Source organism: Panthera uncia, chromosome C2 (assembly GCF_023721935.1).
Source record: "Panthera uncia isolate 11264 chromosome C2, Puncia_PCG_1.0, whole genome shotgun sequence".
Classification (NCBI taxonomy): Eukaryota; Metazoa; Chordata; class Mammalia; order Carnivora; family Felidae; genus Panthera; species Panthera uncia.
Window position 1 is genome coordinate 121,823,920 of NC_064810.1, and position 21,563 is coordinate 121,845,482.

Sequence of the window (21,563 nt, forward strand, 5' to 3'; positions counted from 1 at the left end):
TTTTTATGGCTAAATAATATTCTGTTGTGCATATCCCATCTTCTTTATCCATTCACCTATCAATAGACACTTGGGCTATTTCCATAATTTGACTATTGTAAATAATGCTGTTATAAACATGGGGGTGCATATATCTCTTTGAATTAGTGTTTTTCAATTTTTTTGGTAAATACCCAGTAGTGTGATTACTGTGTGTAGAGTAGTTTTACTTTTAACTTTTTTTTTTTAAATTAAAAAATTGAAAGCATTTTTTTCTATCTTTAAATTTTTGAGGAACCCTCATACTGTTTTCCGCAGCTGCTGGACTGGTATAATTTCTCACCAACAGTGCAAGAGAGTTCCTTTTCTCCACATCCTTGCCAAAGACTTGTTTCTTGTGTTTTTGATTTTAGCCATTTGACAGGTGTGAGGTGGTATCTCATTGTGGTTTTGATTTGAATTTCCCTGATGATGAGTGATATTAAGCATTGTTTTGTGTGTCTGTTGGCCACCTGTATGTCTTCTTTAGAAAAATGTCTATTCATGTCTTCTGCCAATTTTTTCATTGGATTATTGGTTTTTTAGGTGTTAACTTGTGGAAATTCTTTTTTTTTTTTTTTTTTTTTTTTTTTAGAGTTTATTTATTTTGAGAGAGGGAAAGAGCATGAGCAGGGGAGGGGCAGAGAGAGAGAGAGAGAGAGAGAGAGAGAGAATATGAATCTCAAGCAGGCTCCGTTCTTTCAGCCTAGAGCCCAATGTGGGGCTCCATCTCATGAACTGTGAGATGATGACCTTAGCCGAAAGCAAGAGTCAAGATGCTCAACTGACTGACTCACCCAATTTGTATAAATTCTTTATATATTTTGGATACTAACCCTTTATTGGATATGTCATCTGGAATATCTTCTCCCATTCTTTATATTGCCTTTTAGTTTCATTGATTGCCTCCTACACTGTGCAGAAGCTTTTTATTTTGGTATAATCCCAATAGTTTAGTTTTGCTTTTGTTTCCTTTGTCTCAGGGGACCAAAAAGTTGCTATAGCTGATGTCTGAGTAATTACTGCCTGTGCTCTCTTCTAGGATTTTTATGGTTTCCTTTCTGACATTTAGGTCTTTAATACATTTAGAATTTATTTTTGTGTATGGTATAAGAAAGTGGTCCAGTGTCATTCTTTTGAAAGAAGCTGTCCAGTTTTCCCAACATCATTTGTTAAAGAGACTGTCATTTTCTCTTTGTATATTATTTTCTGCTTTGTTGAAGATTAATTGACTATGTAATTGTGGGTTTATTTCTGTTTTTTTTTTTTTTTTATTTTGTTCTGTTGATCTGTGTGTGTGTGTGTTTTTGTGCCAGTACCATCCTGCTTTTTTTTTTTTAATTTTTTTTTTTTAACGTTTATTTATTTTTGAGACAGAGAGAGACAGAGCATAAATGGGGGAGGGTCAGAGAGAGGGAGACACAGAATCCGAAACAGGCTCCAGGCTCTGAGCTGTCAGCACAGAGTCCGACGCGGGGCTCGAACTCACGGACCGTGAGATCATGACCTGAGCCGAAGTTGGCCGCTTAACCGACTGAGCCACCCAAGTGCCCCAGTACCATCCTGTTTTAATTACTACAATTTAGTAATATATATTGCAGTCCAGATTTGAGATGCCTTCAGCTTTGCTGTTCTATGTCACATTTGCTTTGGCTATTTGGAGTGTTTTGTGGTTCCATACTAATTTTATGATTGTCTGTTTTAGTTGTGTGAAAAATGCCGTTGGTATTTTGATAGGGATTGCATTAAATCTGTAGATTGCTTTGGATAGTAGAGACATGTTAACAGTATTTGTTCTTCCAGTCCATGATCATGGAATGTCTTTTCATTTCAATGTATCATCCTCAATTTCTTTCATCAGTGTCTTATAGTTTTCAGAGTATAGGTCTTTCACCTCTTTGGTTAGGTTTATTTCTACATATCCTATTATTTTTGGTGCAATTTTACTTTTTTTTTTTTTTTTTTTTTTTAGTGGTTATTTGTTCTTGAGAGAGAGAGAGAACATGAGCAGGGGAGGGGCAGAGTGAGAGAGGGATGCAGAATCTGAAGCAGGCTCCAAGCTCTGAGCTGTCAGCACAGAGCCTGATGCGGGGCTCGAACCCACAAGCTGTGAGATCATGACCTGAGCTGAAGTCAGATGTTTAACTGACCGAGCCACCCAGGCACCCCTTTTTGGTGCAATTTTAAATGGGATTGTTGTCTTAATTTCTTTTCTGCTGCTTTATTATTAGTGTATAGAAATGTGTATAGAAACAGATTTCTGTATATTGATTTTGTATCCTGTAACATTACTGAGTTCATTTATCAGTTCTAGTAGTTTTTTGGTCGAGTCTGTAGGGTTTCTATATATAGTATGTCATCTGCGAATAGTGAAAATATTACTTATTCTTTACCACTTTGGATGCCTTTTATTTCTTTTTTTCTTGTCTGATTGCTGTGGCTAGGACTTCTAGTACTACAGTGAATAAACGTGATGAGAGTGGACATCCTTTTCACGTTCCTGGTCTTAAGGGAAAAGCTCTCAGTTTTTCACCTTTAAGTATGATCTTAACTGTGGGTTTTCCGTATATGACCTTTATTGTGTTGAAGTATGTTCTATCTACTCCTAATTTGTTGAGGGTTTTAATAATGAATGGAGGTTGTACTTTGTCAAATGTTCTTCAAGCATCTGTTGAATTGATCATGTGGTTCTTATCCTTTCTTTTATTGAAATGTTGTATCATATTGATCAATTTGTGAATATGGAACTGCCCTTGCATCCCTGGAATAAATTCCACTTGGTTATGTGAATCATTTAAAAAAAATTTTTTTTTAATTTATTTATTTCAAGAGAGAGAGAGCTAGTGAACGAGCACTAGCAGGGTAGGGGCGGAGAGGAGAGACAGAATCCCAAGCAGGCTCTGCACCATTACTGCATAGCTCAGTGTGGGGCTTGTGCTCACAAACAGTGAGATCATGACCTTAGCCAAGATCAGGAGTCAGATGCTTAATCGACTACGCCATGGGGCACACCATCGTCATTACTGCTAATGACCAACATTAGGAAGCAGCATGTGGGAATATTAAACTAAGCATGAGATGAAGTGTAACAAAGCATACATATAGGTTAAAAAATGATTTTCATAGGATTGTTAGGGAGAACTACAGACAGCAGTTTCTTTGAAAAACATGAAATTTTAGATCACCACATAGTCACTATCAGCCAGCATAGAACAGGGCTCTTAATAAGCAAGATAAATATAATAATGGAATTATCATGTTTCAGATTTAAAGAACATTAGTCCCAACAGCCAAACCACAAAGGCATTATTTTTAATTCCAGGAGTCATAATTTATTAAAGATACCAATAAACCTGAGCATCGTTTTCAAACCTGTGTTGTTTTCTTTTTTAACCTCACTCAGCATAAGTTAAATGAAATTATTCTCTCAATTAAGGGATGGGGGCAGATGGCATTTGAAATTGTCTCCTGTGTGTTAGGGAACAGGGCAGGTTGTACAGAGGGTAGAAGGAGGTGGTGACTATACTTTCTGGGAATTTTTGAGAATATATCAGAAGCATGGGCAGAAATGTGAGAACAGTGAAGCATACAGTAAAACTATGAAGAAGTATTTCTTCACCCATCTAGACATTATCTGAATTAGCCCAGTTGTCATGATATATATGTCATCACTAATTAATTGTATCCCTTCCTGCGAAGCAGAAATATCTATCCCACTCATACGCCCAGTGTCTTTATTGCATAGTCTCTCATATATAGTTGTTTGTAATCATTGAGCAATACAATGCAAGCCAGTTCCTCAGGAAAATTACAAGTCTTTTAAAGGTGCAATATTTTGTGAAGTATTTCAAAGAGATGTTGGAAAACTGCTTGAAATACAAGAAAAACCAGTTGACTTCTGACCAGTCAGTCTAATTAACATTTATGTGAAAAATATGAACAAGGGTGGTGAGACACTGGTAGTAATTTAGAAGACATGAATTTTATCATCAAGAGATTAAGATTGGTCTTTGAAGGAAAGTTTTGAGCTGTTGGTACTATATATAATGGGAGGGTTACTGGTGCTAATCCCTTTGCATTCAAAAAACCAGGTATGGGGGTGCATGGGTGGCTCCATTGGTAAATGTCCAACTCTTGATTTCAGCTCAGGCTGTGGCCTCATGATTCGTGAGATCAAACCCTGCATTGAGGCTCTGTGCTGACAGTGTGGAGCCTGCTTGGGATTCTCTCTCTTCCTCTCTCTTTGTCCATACCTTGGCTTGTGTGTGCGTGCTTTCTCCCCTGCCTTCTCAAAAAAAAAGAAAATCCATGTATAACTTTTGACCCGCGTAAAACTTAGCTACATAATAGATTCCTGTTGACTGAAAGTCATATTTGGTTTACACATATCTAATATATGTATTATATACTATATTTTTACAATAAAGTAAGCTAGAGAGAAGAAAATGTTATTAAGACATAAGGAAGAAAAAACACATTTATAGTATTGTACTGGATTTGTATTTAAAAAAACATAATTAGGTGGACCCACACAATTCAAACCCATGTTGTTCAAGTGTCAACTGTATATCCATTGTCTCAGTTGTATCTTTCATAACTGATTATGAAAGATTCATATTTCTGTTGTTTGTTTTTTGTCTATTTTTTGAAGTTTATTTATTTATTTTGAGAGAGAGAGAGAGAGAGAGAAGAAAGGGCAGAGAGAGAGTGAGAGAGAGAATCCCAAGCAGGCTGTGAGCACTGTCAGCACAGAGCCCAATGTGGGGCTTGAACTTACAAATCATGAGATCATGACCTGAGCCAAAATCAAGAGTTGGTCACTTAACTGACTGAACCACCCAGGCACCCCTGTTTGTTTGTTTGTTTGTTTGTTTGTTTGTTTGTTTTAATCTATTTTTAAATTATGTAGTGTGTGTCTTACTGATTTGTACAAGTTCTTGGTATTTGGGGGCTAGTGAATTTTTGTCATTCGTAGGTGTTGGGTGTGTATTTTCCCGAAGTGTGGCTTATCTTTGTTATTCTTTTTGTTTTGTTAGTTTTGTTTTGCTTGGTTTTTATCCTCAAGTTCCAGTCAGCGTTCACGTTTCCTCAATTGTCATGTCTCTCTCACACACACACACACACACACACACACACACACACACACAGCATATCAACTTCATTATTGCTGTTATATGAAATAATGTTGATTTACGTATTTCTATTGGATGTATGCCTAGAAACAGAACTGGTAAGTCATAGGTGTATGTGTGTAATCAGTTTTTAATAGATACTGCAAAATAATTTTCCATATTTATATTCCTACCAGTGATATTTTGAGAGTTTAGTGTCTCCACATCTTTGCTAATACTTGATATTGTCACATTTAAAAACTCTTTTAAAATTTGTCATGTTCTTTTTCATTGAGTTTCAAATTTCACTTAATTATGTTTTATTTCTTGGAGTTCTGTTTGATTCTTCTTCAGATATATTTGCTCTTTATTCATTTTCAAACCGTCTTTAATTCTTGAAACATACCAACCATATTTATTTTATTTTCTAAGTATTACTTCCAGTATCTGCAGTTTTTCAAGCCCAGTTCTGATTTCTGGTCTTTTCTGTAGCTTCTTGCTATCTGATAATGAGAGTGTTCTCCAGTTTTGTGTTTCTCAGTGTATGAAATAGAGGGTAAATGGGAATCATAGAATAATTTTATGATGTATTAAGCTGCTTAGGCATTATCCAGATGTGTGCTATATAATACAGTAATCAGTAGCCACATGTGTATATTTAATTTTAAATTTAAGTTAATCAAGTAAAATTAAAATTCATTTCTTTTCATAGCCATATATCAAGTTCTCAAGAGCCACTGTGGCTAGTGACTTTTATTGGATAGCACAGAATAGAATATATCTATTATTAAAGAGTTTTTTTGGGTAGCATTGCTATAGACAGTTCTGACCATTTGTAGTATGTTAAAAAAGAGTATCATATCTCTTTGTGACTCTCTTTTTAAAGTTAAAAAAAATTTTTTTTTTTTATTTTTGAGAGAGAGGGTGGGTGAGGGGCAGAGAGAGAGAGAGAGAGAGACCCAGAATCCAAAGCAGGCTCTAGGCTCTGAGCTGTCAGCACAGAGCCCGATGTGACTCTTTTTTTAAAGATAGATTGCTTTTAAGCTAGATGAAGGTTAGTTTTAAGGTAGATAGTGCAAGGGGATTAAATAAGAAGTTATATTTCTCTTTAGGATAAACATGAAGCATTGCTGAAGTAGAAGAGTATTACTGGAAATGGGGAGGTGAACAGTTGGCAACCCATTAGAATGTAAGATCATTGGTATCTTAGTGGGAAGTCAGGTGAGGGAGGAAAGTGGAATCATGAGTCCTCATATGACTCTGTGGATCCTAGCTCATGTGCTTTGATGCCTATAGTAATAACTCATATAGAAAATTCAGGAGAAAAGGGGTAAAAATACTAGAGAAAATAGATTGGAATACCCAGTAAGTTCATATTTAAAAAGTTGGAATTTTAGGTACCTTGTGGAAAAGGGAGATGACTTAACTTGTTAGAAATATTGTAGAATCCATCTCTGGTCAGTACAGGGAATTCTCTAACAATCACATTTGTCCAGAGTAGCAGTTAGCTGCCTTTGGAGATGGTGAATTTTCTTATATCCTTTGGTATGTGATCATGTGGTGTGAAATTATTTTGCTAGCTTTTGAGAATTTCCAGGTGTTATTAGATAATCTTTACTGTCTGTACCTTTGGGATTTATGATAAGCAGTTTTGATAATATCCAGTCCCTACTGTATCTTCATTTTTCATTAATTAAAATTTCTTTTGTTTCTTTTTATATGTTATAAAATTGGACAGAACTGTTCATTTAAGTTTAATTATTGTAAAGTATACATCTCTTGTTACCAGTGACAACATAAAATTCTCAGTTTAACTAAATTTGAACAACTGCAGGTTTTTGGTGTCATTTTTAAAGAAAGATATTTGGGAAATGCGTTTGATAAACTTTCTAATGATAAACTTTAGTTAAATATTAGTGTGACCTGTGGGATCTGTGGTACTTTGTGTAGTGTAAGACGACTTGCAGACCATCAACTCTTAACAAATTTGATGGGACACGTTTTAAAAATTATTTATTTTTTTTTATTTTTTATTTTTTTTAATTTTTAAGTAATCTCTGCATCCAACGTAAGGCTTGAACTCAGAACCCCAAAATCAAGAGTCGCATGCTGTGCTGACTGAGCCAGCCAGGTGCCCCTGGACACATTATATTTAGAAAACAGGAGGGGCGCCTGGTTGGCCCAGTTGGTTAAGCATCTGACTTCGGCTCAGGTCATGATCTTGAAGTTTGGAAGTTTGACCCCTACTTTGGGCTCTGTGCTGACTGCTCAGAGTCTGGAGCCTGCTTCAGATTCTGTGTCTCCCCCTCTGCCCCTCCCCTGCTCATATTCTCTCTCTCTCTCTCTCTCTCTCTCTCTCAAATAAATAAACATTTAAAAAATCCTTATAGAAAACATGAGGGGTGCCTTGATGGCTCAGTTGGTTAAGGCCAACTTTAGCTCAGGTCATGGTCTCGTGGTTCGTGGGTTCAAACCCTGCGTTGGGCTTTGTGCTGAGTGCTCAGAGCCCGGAGCCTGCTTCAGATTCTGTGTGTGTCTCTGCCTCTCTCCCGCTCGCACTGTCTCTCTGTCTCTCTCTGTCTCTGTCTCTCTCTCAACATTAAAAAAATTTAAAAGAGGGGCGCCTGGGTGGCTCAGTCGGTTAAGCGTCCGACTTCAGCTCAGGTCACGATCTCGCGGTCTGCGAGTTCGAGCCCCGCGTCGGGCTCTGTACTGACTGCTCAGAGCCTGGAGCCTGTTTCAGATTCTGTGTCTCCCTCTCTCTCTGACCCTCCCCCGTTCATGCTCTGTCTCTCTCTGTCTGAAAAATAAATAAACGTTAAAAAAAATTAAGAAAAAAAATTAAAAGAGAAAATAGGAAGATGTACTGGATATACTTATGTATATGAAGGATATACTTATGTAACATTAGATATATACACATGTGGATATTATGTATGGCTATATCCAATGTAGTAGTAAGTACAAATGTGAAGAGTGATTTTTTTCAGCACAAGTATAAAATTGTTCCTTTTTTCTACTCCCCTTTTTAGGATGTGTTTAGCTTTCAAATATCTCCTAATATGAATCCTATCAAAATAAATGAACTGGCAATCCAAAAACGTTTGACTATTCATGGGAAAGAAGATGAAGTTAGCCCGTATGACTATGTGTTACAAGTCAGTGGGCGAGTAGAATATGTGTTTGGTGATCACCCACTAATTCAGTTCCAGGTATGTGTATTCACCGTCAGTTTACCAGAGATGTGTGTGTGTGTGTGTGTGTGTGTGTGTGTGTGTGTGTGTGCATTTAATAATTTAAATTTCTGATAAAAATGTGTTGTCACATTTAGAGTATTTAGAACCTATAGAAAATTATACAGAATTAAATAATAGATATTCATAATCCTACCTACCTCTGAGATAACCATTGTTAACATTTTGGCATGTTTTTGTCATTTTACTTAAGGTTATAAATATTTTTGGTATAATGATTGTATGTTTAATGTTTGTTTCTAAATGTTTGCTTTCTACTTTTTTGGTTGTTTCAGTGTTATATCATAGTTTCCTGTAGCATTATGAATTCTTAATAAAATTTGCTATAGCTGCCTACTTTTTTATCATGTAAACATAATGATTTGTTATTTTTTTAAAAGAAAGGCTTAAAACATTTTTTTAATGTTTATTTTTGAGAGAGAGAGAGACAAAGTGTGAGTGGGGGAGGGGTAGAGAGAGTGGGAGACAGAGAATCTGAAGCAGGCTCCCAGCTCTGAGCTGTCAGCAGAGAGCCTGATGTGGGGCTCGAACTCACGAACTGTGAGATCATAACTTAAGCTAAAGTCGGAATTTTAGCTGACTGAGCCACCCAGAAACCCCAACATGATGATTTAGATAGAAAATATTCTGCGGGAAGTAAAAAACAAGATATTTTGATTAAATGGTCACTACATAAATTGTATAAAAACTTATAAATTTTCATTGTGAATAGAAAAATTTTCAGTTTCTTTTATAGGTTATATATATATTTATATATATAATTACTATATGTATAATATGTAAAATTGCCCTCCCCTCCCTTATTTGTTTCTTCCACATATGGTAGGAATTTTGTAAGGGTTAGGTCTGGACATCCTCAAAAGACTTCCTCTGTGTTTGACATTCCTATTTCCATGCAATCATGAATTGACTTATAGTGCCTCAGATTGTTTGTCGAACAAAATGAAGTTTAAATAAGATGAAAACAGTGCAGTACTCCTCCCCGACCACTGTCCTTTTAAAGGATAGAATCATGGCTTTGACTTCAAGGAACTTGAAGATATTTTTGTTGCAATTGAATTTGGAGACTAAAAAATGGTCATTACATAAAGAATAATGCTAAATGCCAAGTTAGGGGTAAATAGTAACAGGATTTTATAAAGATATGTGTTTATTCTTATTTGTGATTTTTATTGTTTTGTTTTAAGCAAGAGGGATAGAGACATGCTAAACATTAAGTGATGTCTGTTTGAGAATAAGGAGCTGTGATATATTAGTGGCTAATAGAGGATTTTACACCTTTCTTTTCAGATTTTTAGCATGGCCCTCAATTCTTGTGGTTTAGTAGGTAGAAGGTCTAGAAGCCATTATAACTTCTCTGCTTTGAGAGCTATGGCATTCTAACAGTCAACACTTGAACTCTAGCCCATGAGACGAAGAAGGAAGATGAAAAGTATTTGGTGGTAGCATAGGAATGTTGACTTCTTTATGTTTTGCCATCCTTTAAGTAGCCTTCTGCTTCTTTAACACTTTTTTTAAAACTTTAATTAGTGGAGGGTATATTGTTCTATTCAAACTAGGATTTGTTATAAAGAGAAACAAAGGCTTGTATACATTTTTGTACAGGGTCATAGTGAAAGAGAAAATATACCATGTACTCAAAGGAATGTGAAGGAGTGGAATGATACATATTTCATAGTGAAAAATTTTTTATTGAATATATTTAGCACAATATCATCTAACTGCCAATTACAGACAATTCTGGAATTTTTTTAATTTCAAAAAATTGTATTTCTTGGTTCTGAATTGAATACAATATGTTGAATCACACTTTGTCTGTATATGAAATTTATTCTTCTGAGGAATACATTAGGTTTCTTTCTCTTCAGCTTGTTAGGAATCTTGGTAATGTGAATAACCACTCCTTTTCTTTCTTTTTTTTTTCTTTTCTTTTATTAAAACAAAAAAATTTTTAAATGTTTATTTTTGAGAGAGACAAAGCGTGAGCCGGGGAGGGGCAGAGAGAAGGGAAACACAGAAATCCAAAGCAGGCTCCAGGCTCCAGGCTCCCAGCTGCCAGCACAGAGCCTGGTGCAGAACTTGAACCCACGAACCGTGAGATCATGACTTGAGCCGAAGTCGGACGCTTAACTGACTGAGCCACCTAGGCACCCCTCCTTTTCTTATATGCCTTTGGAGAGTCATCCTGGTCTCATTGAAATAAAACAAAGCATCAAGCTCAGATGACCAGTATGTTTTTAAAAGGAAGATAGTAATGGTTGTCTGGAGCCCTGTGCTGTAAAGGTACCAGGCTTCCCTCAGGGATCCATCGGAAAGTCTAAGTTGACTACCTCAGGATGTGAAGAAATGGCCACATGTGTACTACATGTTCACTTGTCCTGACTGATTGGTCAAAGCTTGCACTGTGATATCACGATCTCTCCTGATCAAGTCCCACCCCTAGAAAGGTGAGCCGATAGGTCAAACTGTCCTGTATTAAGCACAAAGAAAAGGCAAAACATCTACACTGAGGTACATGTTTCTTCGGGGTTTAGCAAACAAACAAACAAACAAAAAAGATAGATTTAAAGATACCAGGTATAAAGATGCCAGGAATGTAACTCAGCTCTTCTGATTTTCCTTTCATGTATTAAAAAGAGGAAAATATCTTTTATAGGGTTGTTAGGAAAATTAGTTATAAATAATCTTATGTTCTTAGGTGTTCAATTAATGGTAGCTATTTTATGTTGTGATTTTAATTTCTCATATTCTTGATGTTGAGTTAAGATATATTTTTACAGTACATTTGATATAGTGGTGTTCATCTTAATTTTATTCTTCTATCAATTTACGTTTTTGTTTGTTTTTGTTAAGTAGGCTCCACACTGGGTGATGGGTGGGTGTGGCAGGGCTTGAACTCACAACCCTGAAATCAAGGCCTGAGCAGAGATCAAGATTTGGACTGTTAACCAACTGAGCCACCCAGGTACCCCTTGATTTAAGTATTTGCTTGAAAATCCTTACCTTATTCTTTCCTTGCCACTGTAGTATATCCGGAACTGTGTAATGAATAGGACCTTGCCTCATTTTATGCTTGTGGAATGTTGCAAGATCAAGAAGATGTATGAACAGGAAATGATTGCCATAGAAGCTGCCATAAATAGAAATTCATCAAACCTTCCTCTTCCTTTACCACCAAAGAAAATGCGAATTATTTCTGTAAGTTTCATGTGTGAACTTTTGGTAACCCCCAAAAGCATGTGATTTTGTTTTAGGTTATGTGCTTCAGCCTCACACATATTTTCTCTATTGATTTTTCCTTCTGTGAAAATCAATGCAGATTTGACAAAGATCAATTACCATTTATTGGTAATTTTCTCTTTCTTTCTTTCTTTCTTTCTTCTTTTTCTCTTTCTTTCTTTCTTTCTTTCTTTCTTTCTTTCTTTCTTTGTAATTATCTTTCTAACTACTATCCTTTTTCCTCAGCGCAAGCTGCATATAAATATAAATATGTTATTTCTGGTTTTGGTGTTCTTTTGGTGCCACAGAAAAATGTCACCAAATTAAAAATTTCTTGAGATTACAGCTAAACATAGACTTTAGGGAGCAATTTGAGACTTTCTAGTAGAAAAGTTAGACGTGCAGAAATAGTTGGTTTACTGGTATAGTTCATTTCTATCAGCTTAGCTATGAGAGTGTTTTTGGTATAACTTGCCGCCTTCTTACTGAATACTTTTAGAATTTAAATATATCAAAAATACCATATTTTCCAGAATGTAATATATTTATATAAAGCAAATCTTAAATTTCTGTTTATCAATTGGAACAGTTAACATTTTTCAATAGTTATTCAGTTTTAACAGATTGTATATTTAATCTCTCTTGTTGAGGATTAAGATATTAACTGTATATTTAAATGGTCAATTTAAAAAAAAAATTTTTGTTTAACGTTTATTTATTTTTGAGAGAGAGAGAGCGTGAAGAGGAGAGGGAGACACAGAATCTGAAGCAGGCTCCAGGCTCTGAGCTGTCACCACAGAGCCCGACGCGGGGCTTGAACTCACAAATGGCGAGATCATGACCGGAGCCAGAGTCGGTCACCCAGCTGACTGAGCCATCCGGGTGCCCCAAATGATCAATTCTTAAATTGTTTTTAATGTTGATTTTTGAGAGAGGGAGAGAGACTGAGAGTGGGGGAGGGGCAGAGAGAGAGGGATACAGAGGATCCAAAGTGGGCTCTCTCCTGACAACAGAGCCTGATGTGGGGCTAAGACCCACGAACTGTGAGCCGAAGTTGGACAGGCACCCCTAAATGGTCAATTCTTAATTCATCCAAAGCTTTAATATTATTTGTTTATGGTGCTTAATATAGTCACTTTCTTAACAGTATTGAAATGCTGCCAGTGTTTTGCCTAAAAACAAAGTGCTAACGGTTGTGGTGCTTATTTTAGTACATGTGACTTTCAGTTGTTAGTTCAGAGGTCTATTTTTGTTATTTTGTCAATGGACATGAGAACAGGTAAGATGATTTCATTGCTAGCATAGAATATTTATTTCCTTAATTAAAATACTCTATTTCATTCTTTTGCAGCATGTTTGGGAAAATAACAACCCTTTCCAAATTGTCTTGGTTAAGGGAAATAAACTTAACACAGAAGAAAGTGTAAAAGTGAGTACTTGTTAAGATTTGAGTGTTCTTTTAATCTGCTGCATTGTTTGAATAATTTACTGATACACATAAGGAATCTCACATTGGAGATTAAATTTTAGGTATATTGGTCAATTGCACAGGATAAAATATGGCGACTTAATGTAAGACAATTAAGAATTTTTGTCTTAAAGTATTCTTTGAATAGTTGGAGATGTACTGGATAAAGTGACATTTTCCCCTGATGTATTATGTAAAAGAACTTGCTTTAGATCAGGAATTCAGGTACAGTTTACGACAAAACTATAGGTCCCAGGTTCCTATGCAAGCTTAACTCTCCTTTGTCAGCCTTGTTAGAGCTGCACCCAGCCTCCTTTTTCAGCCCCCCTTTTTTTTTCTTTTAAACTTGCTGAACACAGAGAAAATGTAATACCATTTCCTGGAAGAAAATAGATGACTACATTGTGGACCACAAGTTGTTAACACATGGAGATTTATTGCATAACCCCATACAATTAAGTAAAGACTTAACAAGGCATTTTGTCTTAAAGTGTAAAGCATGCATTTTCCCCTATTTTGCTTGGCAGGAAATTAAGTGAATAGTTTTGTGATCCAAGAAAGAGATTCACTTAGTTTGAGATGTTTGCTGGCATGAGGACATATTCAGGAGCATCTTGCCAAAGATTACCAGTGACTTGCTTTTATAAATGGACTTTAAAGATCCTTTAGTTAGCTGTCATTAAAATAGGGCTTTTTTTTGCTTTTACATTCTCAGCTAGGTTTTAATTTTTAATGAGTGTGTTTATGACCAGTTGGCCTTTGTTTTCTGTTTTAGTGGTAATTGTTTTTTCTTTTATTTAAACTTTCCTTATTAATTTGTGTCCAGTTGCAAAAGTAGAACATGATTGTTGCAACAGGTAAAAAAATTTAAATGCCAGTCATGAAAACAGTTATTGATCTTTTTTCCCCAAATTGACTTGAGAAGCCTTCCTCCTATTAATTTTCTGAATAAGTTTATATAGAATTGGTATTATTTCTTCTTTAAATGTTTGGTAAGATTTACTCCAAGCCATCTGACCCTAGAGTTTTCTTTGTGGGAAGGTTTTTAATTAGGAATTTAATATCTTTAATGGATATATAGTCATATTTTTATTTCTTTTGTGTCAGTTTTGATAATTTTTGTTTTCTGAAGTATTTAAGTTGTTAAATTATTACGTTCATAATAGCCCGTTAAATTAGTTTTCTATTGCTGTTTAGCAAATTACCACAAACCTAGCAGCTTGAATATGTATTTATTAGCTTGTATATCTATCAGTCAGAAGTCTAGGTGTGGTGTGACTGGGTTTTCTGCTTATGGTTTTACAAGGTTGAAATCCAGGTGTTAGGTCGTATTTCTTCTGAAGACTCTAGAGAAGAATTTGCTTCCAGGGTGATTCAAGTTATTGGTCAAATTCAGTTCCTGGAAGTTGTAGAACTGAGGTCCTCATTGCCTTGCTGGGTCTTGGCAGGGGATTGACTGGGGATTGCTCTTAGTTAATAGAGGCATCTTTCAAGCCTGGCTCTGTGGCTCTATTTTTAACTCTATAGAAATGGAGAATTTGTCAAGCATCACATTCTTCCCACATTTTGAATCTCTTGCGGGGAAGAGCCTGGTCCTTTTTTGATGGCTCACCAATATCTCCCTTCTTCAAAGTTAGCTATGTCAAATAGTATAACCTAATCACAGGAGCGAATCCATTATATTCACAGACCCAGAGATCCTATGGGGCACATGATTCTCTACAGTTTGTAGTGAAAATCCTAGGTGTTCAGTGAAGATTCACTATTCTCCCTGGCTGGCACTTGAATATCTTTTGACCTTTTTTTTTTCAAATTTTATTTTTTATTTGTTAAAATTTACATCCAAATTAGTTAGCTTATAGTGAAGCAATGATTTCAGGAGTAGATTCCTTAATGCCCCTTACCCATTAGCCCATCCCCCCTCCCACAATCCCTCCCATAACCCTCAGTTTGTTCTCCATATTTATGAGTCTCTTCTGTTTTGTTCCCCTCCCTGTTTTTATATTATTTTTGTTTCCCTTCCCTTATGTTCATCTGTTTTGTCTCTTAAAGTCCTCATGTGAGTGAAGTCTGTCTTTTGACCTTTTAAGTGTGCTTAGAATTCTGTAGCATAAAGCTTTCTGATCAGTCTTTTCCTAGCCTTGTGGTGTTTCACTTTTCAGGTATGCATATTCATATTCAGTGCTGTCCCAAATCTAGAAGATGACACTAGTGCACACAGAGCTCAAGAAGCCCTCTGGTTATAGCTCTAGCGGGAAAGAGGTCTTCTAACTCTGAGAGAGAGTGAGGATCTCCCCACTTTTCCCCTCTATTATTTGTTTCTTGTTGTTTTCTCTGTTCTCATTTGCCCCAGTTTCTAACAAGTTCTGTGGCATTAGTAGCAGTGGTGGCAGTGGTAGTGGCAGCAGCAACAGCAGTGGGGACAGGCTAAAATGCAGAGTTGAACCTTCCTCTATGTTTAGAAGAGTTGTAGTATCAGGAGAATGGGGCAGATCCTCACTGGCTTTTTTGTTTTCCTTTCTCCTTTTCTCTTGTGCTATTTGGCATAGTTCTAGGAAGTGTGGGTGAATAAGGCCTCAGCTTTCTGGCTGGGTGATTAAAAAAAGGGGAGCCCCAGGCAACCAAAAAGTACTTGGATGATTGGAGAGTGGGAGGAGCTTAGGAGAGCAACCCCTTTAAGCTGTTTATGCTTACAGGTTTATTCCTAAACTGTACATATGTGGATCTGAGTCTTAACTGCCAACACACTTTGAGAAATGAACTGTAGCATAAACTACCACCCAGGTCTCAGTCTGGTCACTGTATGCTGCACACATAGGACAGATCCAATAGCTCTGTAAATAATTTGACTGAATTGGTATTAGAACCATAGCTTCAAGGGGCTTGTTGCACCATGGAGTCTGAACCTAATCATTGTCTGCTAAAATATATTAACATTTTCTGTAAGATATAAACAAAACCTGGAGTCCCATAACATAGTGGTCAGAATGGTCTGGGATGCAATTTAAAATTAATTGGCATATGAAGAACTAGGATGATATCAAGTTGTGTGCATGATGATAATCAACAGGTGTCAGTGCTGAGATGACATAGATGTTAAGTCACTTATAAAAATGGTGCAAGTAAGGGCAAACACAATTGAATGGAATGGAAAAGTGGAAAGTCTCAGCCAAGAAATAGAAGATAAAATAGGTACCGTTTGGAAAATTTAGAACTGAAAAATACAGTAACTTATAATTTATAAAGTCATTGAATGGACTCAGTGGTAGAAATGTAATGAGAAGGGAAAGTCAGTGATTTGAAGATTAATAAAAATAATTTTCATTTTGAACAAAATAGAGAAAAATGATTGAGGGAGAAAAAACTCTTTATAGCCTCATATACCGTGCAGCAATATCAGAAAGTCAAACAGTATCAGAAGGTTGAACATCAGAAGGTAATCTGAATTTCAGAAAGAAAAAGAATATAGTTCAGAAAAACTTTTTAAAGAAATTCTCACTGGGAGCTTTCCAAAGTTGGTAAAAGACATAACAGATTCAAGAAACTCAAATGAGCCAGAAATTGGATAAACACAGAATTTTAAGTTTAGGTACATCTGATATCACACTTATTAGTCCAATATCCTAACACTGCCCGGACTAGTTATGTGGTTCTCAGCACTCTTATATTTAGACTATTAAAATATATGATCAGAGGCACCTGGGTGGCTCAGTTGGTTACGCGTCCTACTTCGGCTCAGGTCATGATCTCACAGTTTGTGGATTCAGGCCCTGCATCGGGCTCTGTGCTGACAGCTCAGAGCCTGGAGCCTGCTGTGAATTCTATGTTTCCCTCTCTCTCTGCCCTTACCCTATTCTCACTCTGTCTCTACCTCTCAAAAATAAGTAAACATTAAAAAAAAATTTTAAATAGGGCACATGGGTGGCTCAGCTGGTTAAGCATCCAACTTAAACTCAGGTCATGATCTCACGGTTTGTGAGTTTGAGCTCCGTGTCGGGCTCTGTGCTGACAGCTCAGAACCTGGAGCCTGCTTCTAATTCTGTGTCTCCCTCTTTCTCTGCCCTTCCCCCACTCATGCTCTCAAAAATGAATAAACATTAAAAAAAAATTTTTTTAAAAACCATAAAATATATATAACCTGAAGAAAGAAACTACCTTAACGTTTTTCTCTTTTCATTTCAGTGCCAGGAACACTAAATAAATACTTGTGCTATGAATTAATACATTTTAATGTAACGATCTCTAACATCTTCATTTTCTTAGTTAAAGGTAGCATAACATTCCTTCCAAAAGCCAGAACAGATCTGCTTTACAAAGTGATGCACTCCATGAAACTATGGGAATTTCAGATTATTCATATCACTGACATTTTTTTGTGGCTAGTATGTACAGGCAGAAAGTAGTAGATTTTGGCCATTATTACTGAACAAGAAGGAAATTAGGTGCAGTGTTGGGAAAAGTTTCATGTCTTGCCCAACACAGAAACATGTTTAATTGTTGAGTTCAGGAATGTAGTCTATCCTCCTTGCTGTAGCAGAGTGGGGAAGTTCTCTGCATGCTAAAGCCTACCTTCTCTTGCTCTCCGCATGTTTTGGGGCTTGTGCAGAAAGGGTTTCCTTGGAAGTTTACTGAAGTTGGACAATAAAACATGACTGTATTAAGCATGATGGTGCTCCAAAATTCTTTACTTTTCAAACCTTGAAGATGATTCAGACCAAGGATCAGGAAATGGGACAATTTTGACAAAATTCCATTTGATACAAGTTCAGAGTATAGTTTTTCATGTCTGCTATCATGGGAGATTCTAAGTTCCGAAAACACGTGGGGTTTTTTTGTTTTGTTTAATTTTAAGTGTAGGTCATTTTTAGTACTCTTGTTTGTTGTTTTTAAATTTTTTCTTTTTTAACATTTATTCATTTTTGAGAGACAGGGAGAGACAGAGCATGAACAGGGTAGGGGCACAGAGAGAGGGAGACTCTGAGCTGTCAACACAGAGCCCGATACAGGGCTCAAACCCATGAACCGTGAGATCGTGACCTGAGCCACACAGGCGTCCCTCTTGTTCGTTTTTAACCAGGTATCAACTTGAATCATTTTAGTGAATTACTAGATTTCTCAACTAGATATAATCTTAATGACTTGGTCTTAAATCACACTTTGACTAATTATAATTAGATAATGAGTAATATTTCAACACTTTTTCAGAATATGCTGGGTCTCTTTTTTTATTATTACCATGTCTTGGTTAGAGTCTTTATTATTATTTTTTTCTAGATCATACCCTTTGCTATTCTTGTTTATAGTTAGTACAGAACTTTTCAAGTTCATTATACTTGCGTTTTTTTACCTTTATATCCAGCTGATCCATAGTTTTACTTCATTCCTTATATCTCAATTCTGTTAGAAGTTGGTTGATGGAATTATAACTAGCAGTTTTTGTTTTGGTTCTTTCAATACTAGCTAACATTTATTGAGTAATTATGTAGTGGACTCCTATATGTTTTTATTCTCAAAAATTGTCAAAACCAAGAGATGCTAACATTTTTCCAGTTCAGCAATTTATTGTAAGTAGCTGGTTTTTATCACAAAAACGTTGAGAAACATTTATTTCTTTATAGTCTACTTGTTATTTTTTGAATAAACTATTTCATATGTAAAAGGTAATAGAATTCATAAGACTTATAACTGTTCAGGGTCACCGAAAGTAAGAACTGAATGTCACTTTTATCCTGAAATTCCTACCTTACATCCTATCATACAAAAGATACAGAATGTGTTTTTTGTTTTTTTGTTTCTGTTTTTAAATTTTTTTTAACGTTTATTTATTTTTGAGACAGAGAGAGACAGAGCATGAACAGGGGAGAGGCAGAGAGCGAGGGAGACACAAAATCCAAAGCAGGCTCCAGGCTCTGAGCGGTCATCACAGAGCCCAACGTGGGGCTCAAACTCACGGACCGCGAGATCATGACCTGAGCCGAAGTCAGACGCTTAACCGACTGAGCCACCCAGGCGCCCCCAGAATGTGTTTTTTGTATGTTTTGTTTTACTTATGATTTATTGAATCTTCACAAATGTAAGAGCTAAGTGTACATGTACTTTATCTGTCTCCATTTCTCTTTCTCTCAGCACGCGCGCACACACACACGCATGCACACAAACCCTATACAAAATTTTGACTTTTTAAAAAATAATTGAGAATATTTAATAGTCAAAAGTCAGGAGCAAGATTCACGGTAAGTATGTATTATAGTAAGATCCTCTGTAACTGCTTGATGTTGGATTACATATTTTGCTTTCTTGTAGTATACCTCATGGTCAAAGCAAAGAAAACATGATCAGTTGTAATATTCAGATTCTCTTAAGATAAACTAGTCATTCATGTGTTTGTAGCTCATCCTGATACTATTGTAAATTGAGAGATATTTGTGGCTCCTTATGAAGGAAACACAGTGGGAAGTAAAGTGGGCATCAACACTCATGCCAGCATCTTTACAGTAGGTAAAATAACGTTTCACATATCTTTCTTCTATAGAATCTTTCACTGGGTAGATTTAAAATATAATATTAAGTACAATTGAGGAAAAGTTATTCTGTAAGAGACAAAAGTAATTCACTCTCAGTTTTATACTCAACCATGTGATGGTTTATGTTTAATTGAATGGTAATAATTTGAACTTCCCAGAGAAATAAATGTACTGTGTGTCTTTCAGGAAATTCTGAATGCATATTTTTTCCCCAGATTGGGTTTTGGGTAAGGTTTAGGCAGCAAATACTTTGTTGTGCCTATGTAAGGTCAGATATAGATATGAAATCCAAGCATAAATACTTTGATCATCAGGTGAGCCTATAGTGGAATTAAAGTAGTCTTAGGGACATGACGTTCATAAGCAGGGTTCATGTGTGAATAGATGAAAACCCCCACCCTACCCCCACCTACGTCTTTACATGGAGATTTGTGGAGGATCTGGTGCAAATGAAATAAACTGCATTTTTCTGGAAGAAAAATACTCTTTAACCCCTTTACTTCATCCCAGCATATTTGCCATCTTCAATCTTCCCCACCCACGTGACTTCATAATTTAGTAACAGTGATCTGACTTCATAATTTTTTAACAGTGATCTATCTATATTTGGTGAGTTTTGGATTCCTTTTTTTATTAGCTACATAATTTGATCTTCCTCATTACTTGCTTTCCTTATCTTATAAATAATAATGGACTAGTATTTCATTGTTCTAATGTTCTATAACTTCTCAATAGAATAGGTTGACCAACAGGAGGTATCCATCACAGCATGTCATCTTTAGGTAGCAGAAACCTGATAAAAAAGGGAGCTTAAATAAGGGCTTTAAAATTTTTAATATGTTTATTGATTGTGAGGAAGGCTCATCTTATAGAAGAGTAAATGGCTATGCAGGTTTTCAGCAGTTAAAGTAATGGTAAGAAATGTTCTTGCAGTGATGAAACAATAATTTTACATTTGAGACTGGTTAGTCATGGTGCTGGTTGGCCCAAAAACATGTAGTATGGAGAGGAGACAAGTGATTAGGTTTATTCAGGGTATGGACCTCAGTTGTGTGTGACAGAGGGAGAGACCGGCATTGGCAGAGAGTTTTGGGGAAGGCAAAGGCGGACAAATCTGATGGGGAAAGAAGGGGAGGTGTCGGTCATTGAAATGAGGCTAAAAATGGGCAAGGGGATTTTCCTGTGGGAGTGTCAGAGTGAGTTAGAAGGAGAAGTGGTAGAAAGTGAGATGTAGCAATTAGTGATTTGGAGTTGCTACGGTGTGGGAAAGTCAAATTCTGCATGTGATTGGGTTTGTGGGGCAGAGGGGAAGGAGAGGAAGTACTGTGGAGATTTTGAGGTCAGGAAACTCGGAGGTCAGATGGATTGATTGCTTTAGGCATGTGGGCCCTGCCTCAACACCTCTTAGTTTTTTTTTCCCTCTCATTTGGATTTTTCACATCTTGGAAAACAATTACTGATATGCTCTTTGTAAGAAAATTGAAAAACTGTACCTCCTTTGCTTATTATTCTTAAGCCTTTGCCTGTAGCCTAGGTACTTCTTCAATTCCAGACTCCTGTTTTGACAGGCGTCAGTACACATTTCTGTGTGTGTGTGTGTGTGTGTGTGTGTGTTTTATTTATTTTTGAGAGAGAGAGAAAGAGAGAGACGGTGAGTGTGAGGAAGGGGCAGAGAGAGAGAGAGAGAACAAGAGAGAGAGAGAGGGAGAATCCCAAGCAGGCTCTACCTTGCTTGGTTGGGATTCTCTCTTCTCTCTCGGCCCATCCCTTGCATGCAGGTGAGCATGCTCTCCCTCAAAATAAATAAACATTAAAAAAAAAAAAAAAAAGAGGGACATCTGGGTGGCTCAGTTGGTTAAGCATCTGACTTCAGTTCAGGTCATGATCTCATGGTTTGTGAGTTTGAGCCCCTCATCAGGCTCTGTGCTGACAGTTCAGAGCCTGGAGCCTGCTTTGGATTCTGTGTCTC

The 21,563-nt window shown here is 36.5% G+C and overlaps 1 protein-coding gene across 9 annotated transcripts in view; it reads left to right on the forward strand.

Annotated features, from left to right (window-relative positions):
• Positions 1-21,563, forward strand: part of PIK3CB (phosphatidylinositol-4,5-bisphosphate 3-kinase catalytic subunit beta) — a 171,086-nt gene that overhangs the window by 87,866 nt on the left and 61,657 nt on the right. For 8 of the 9 annotated variants that reach the window (XM_049628744.1, XM_049628747.1, XM_049628748.1 and 5 more), the window contains 3 exons: positions 8,162-8,341; positions 11,411-11,581; positions 12,954-13,031. In XM_049628744.1, the coding sequence (XP_049484701.1) occupies positions 8,162-8,341; positions 11,411-11,581; positions 12,954-13,031 (429 nt within the window). The other variant, XM_049628751.1, reaches the window with a different exon arrangement.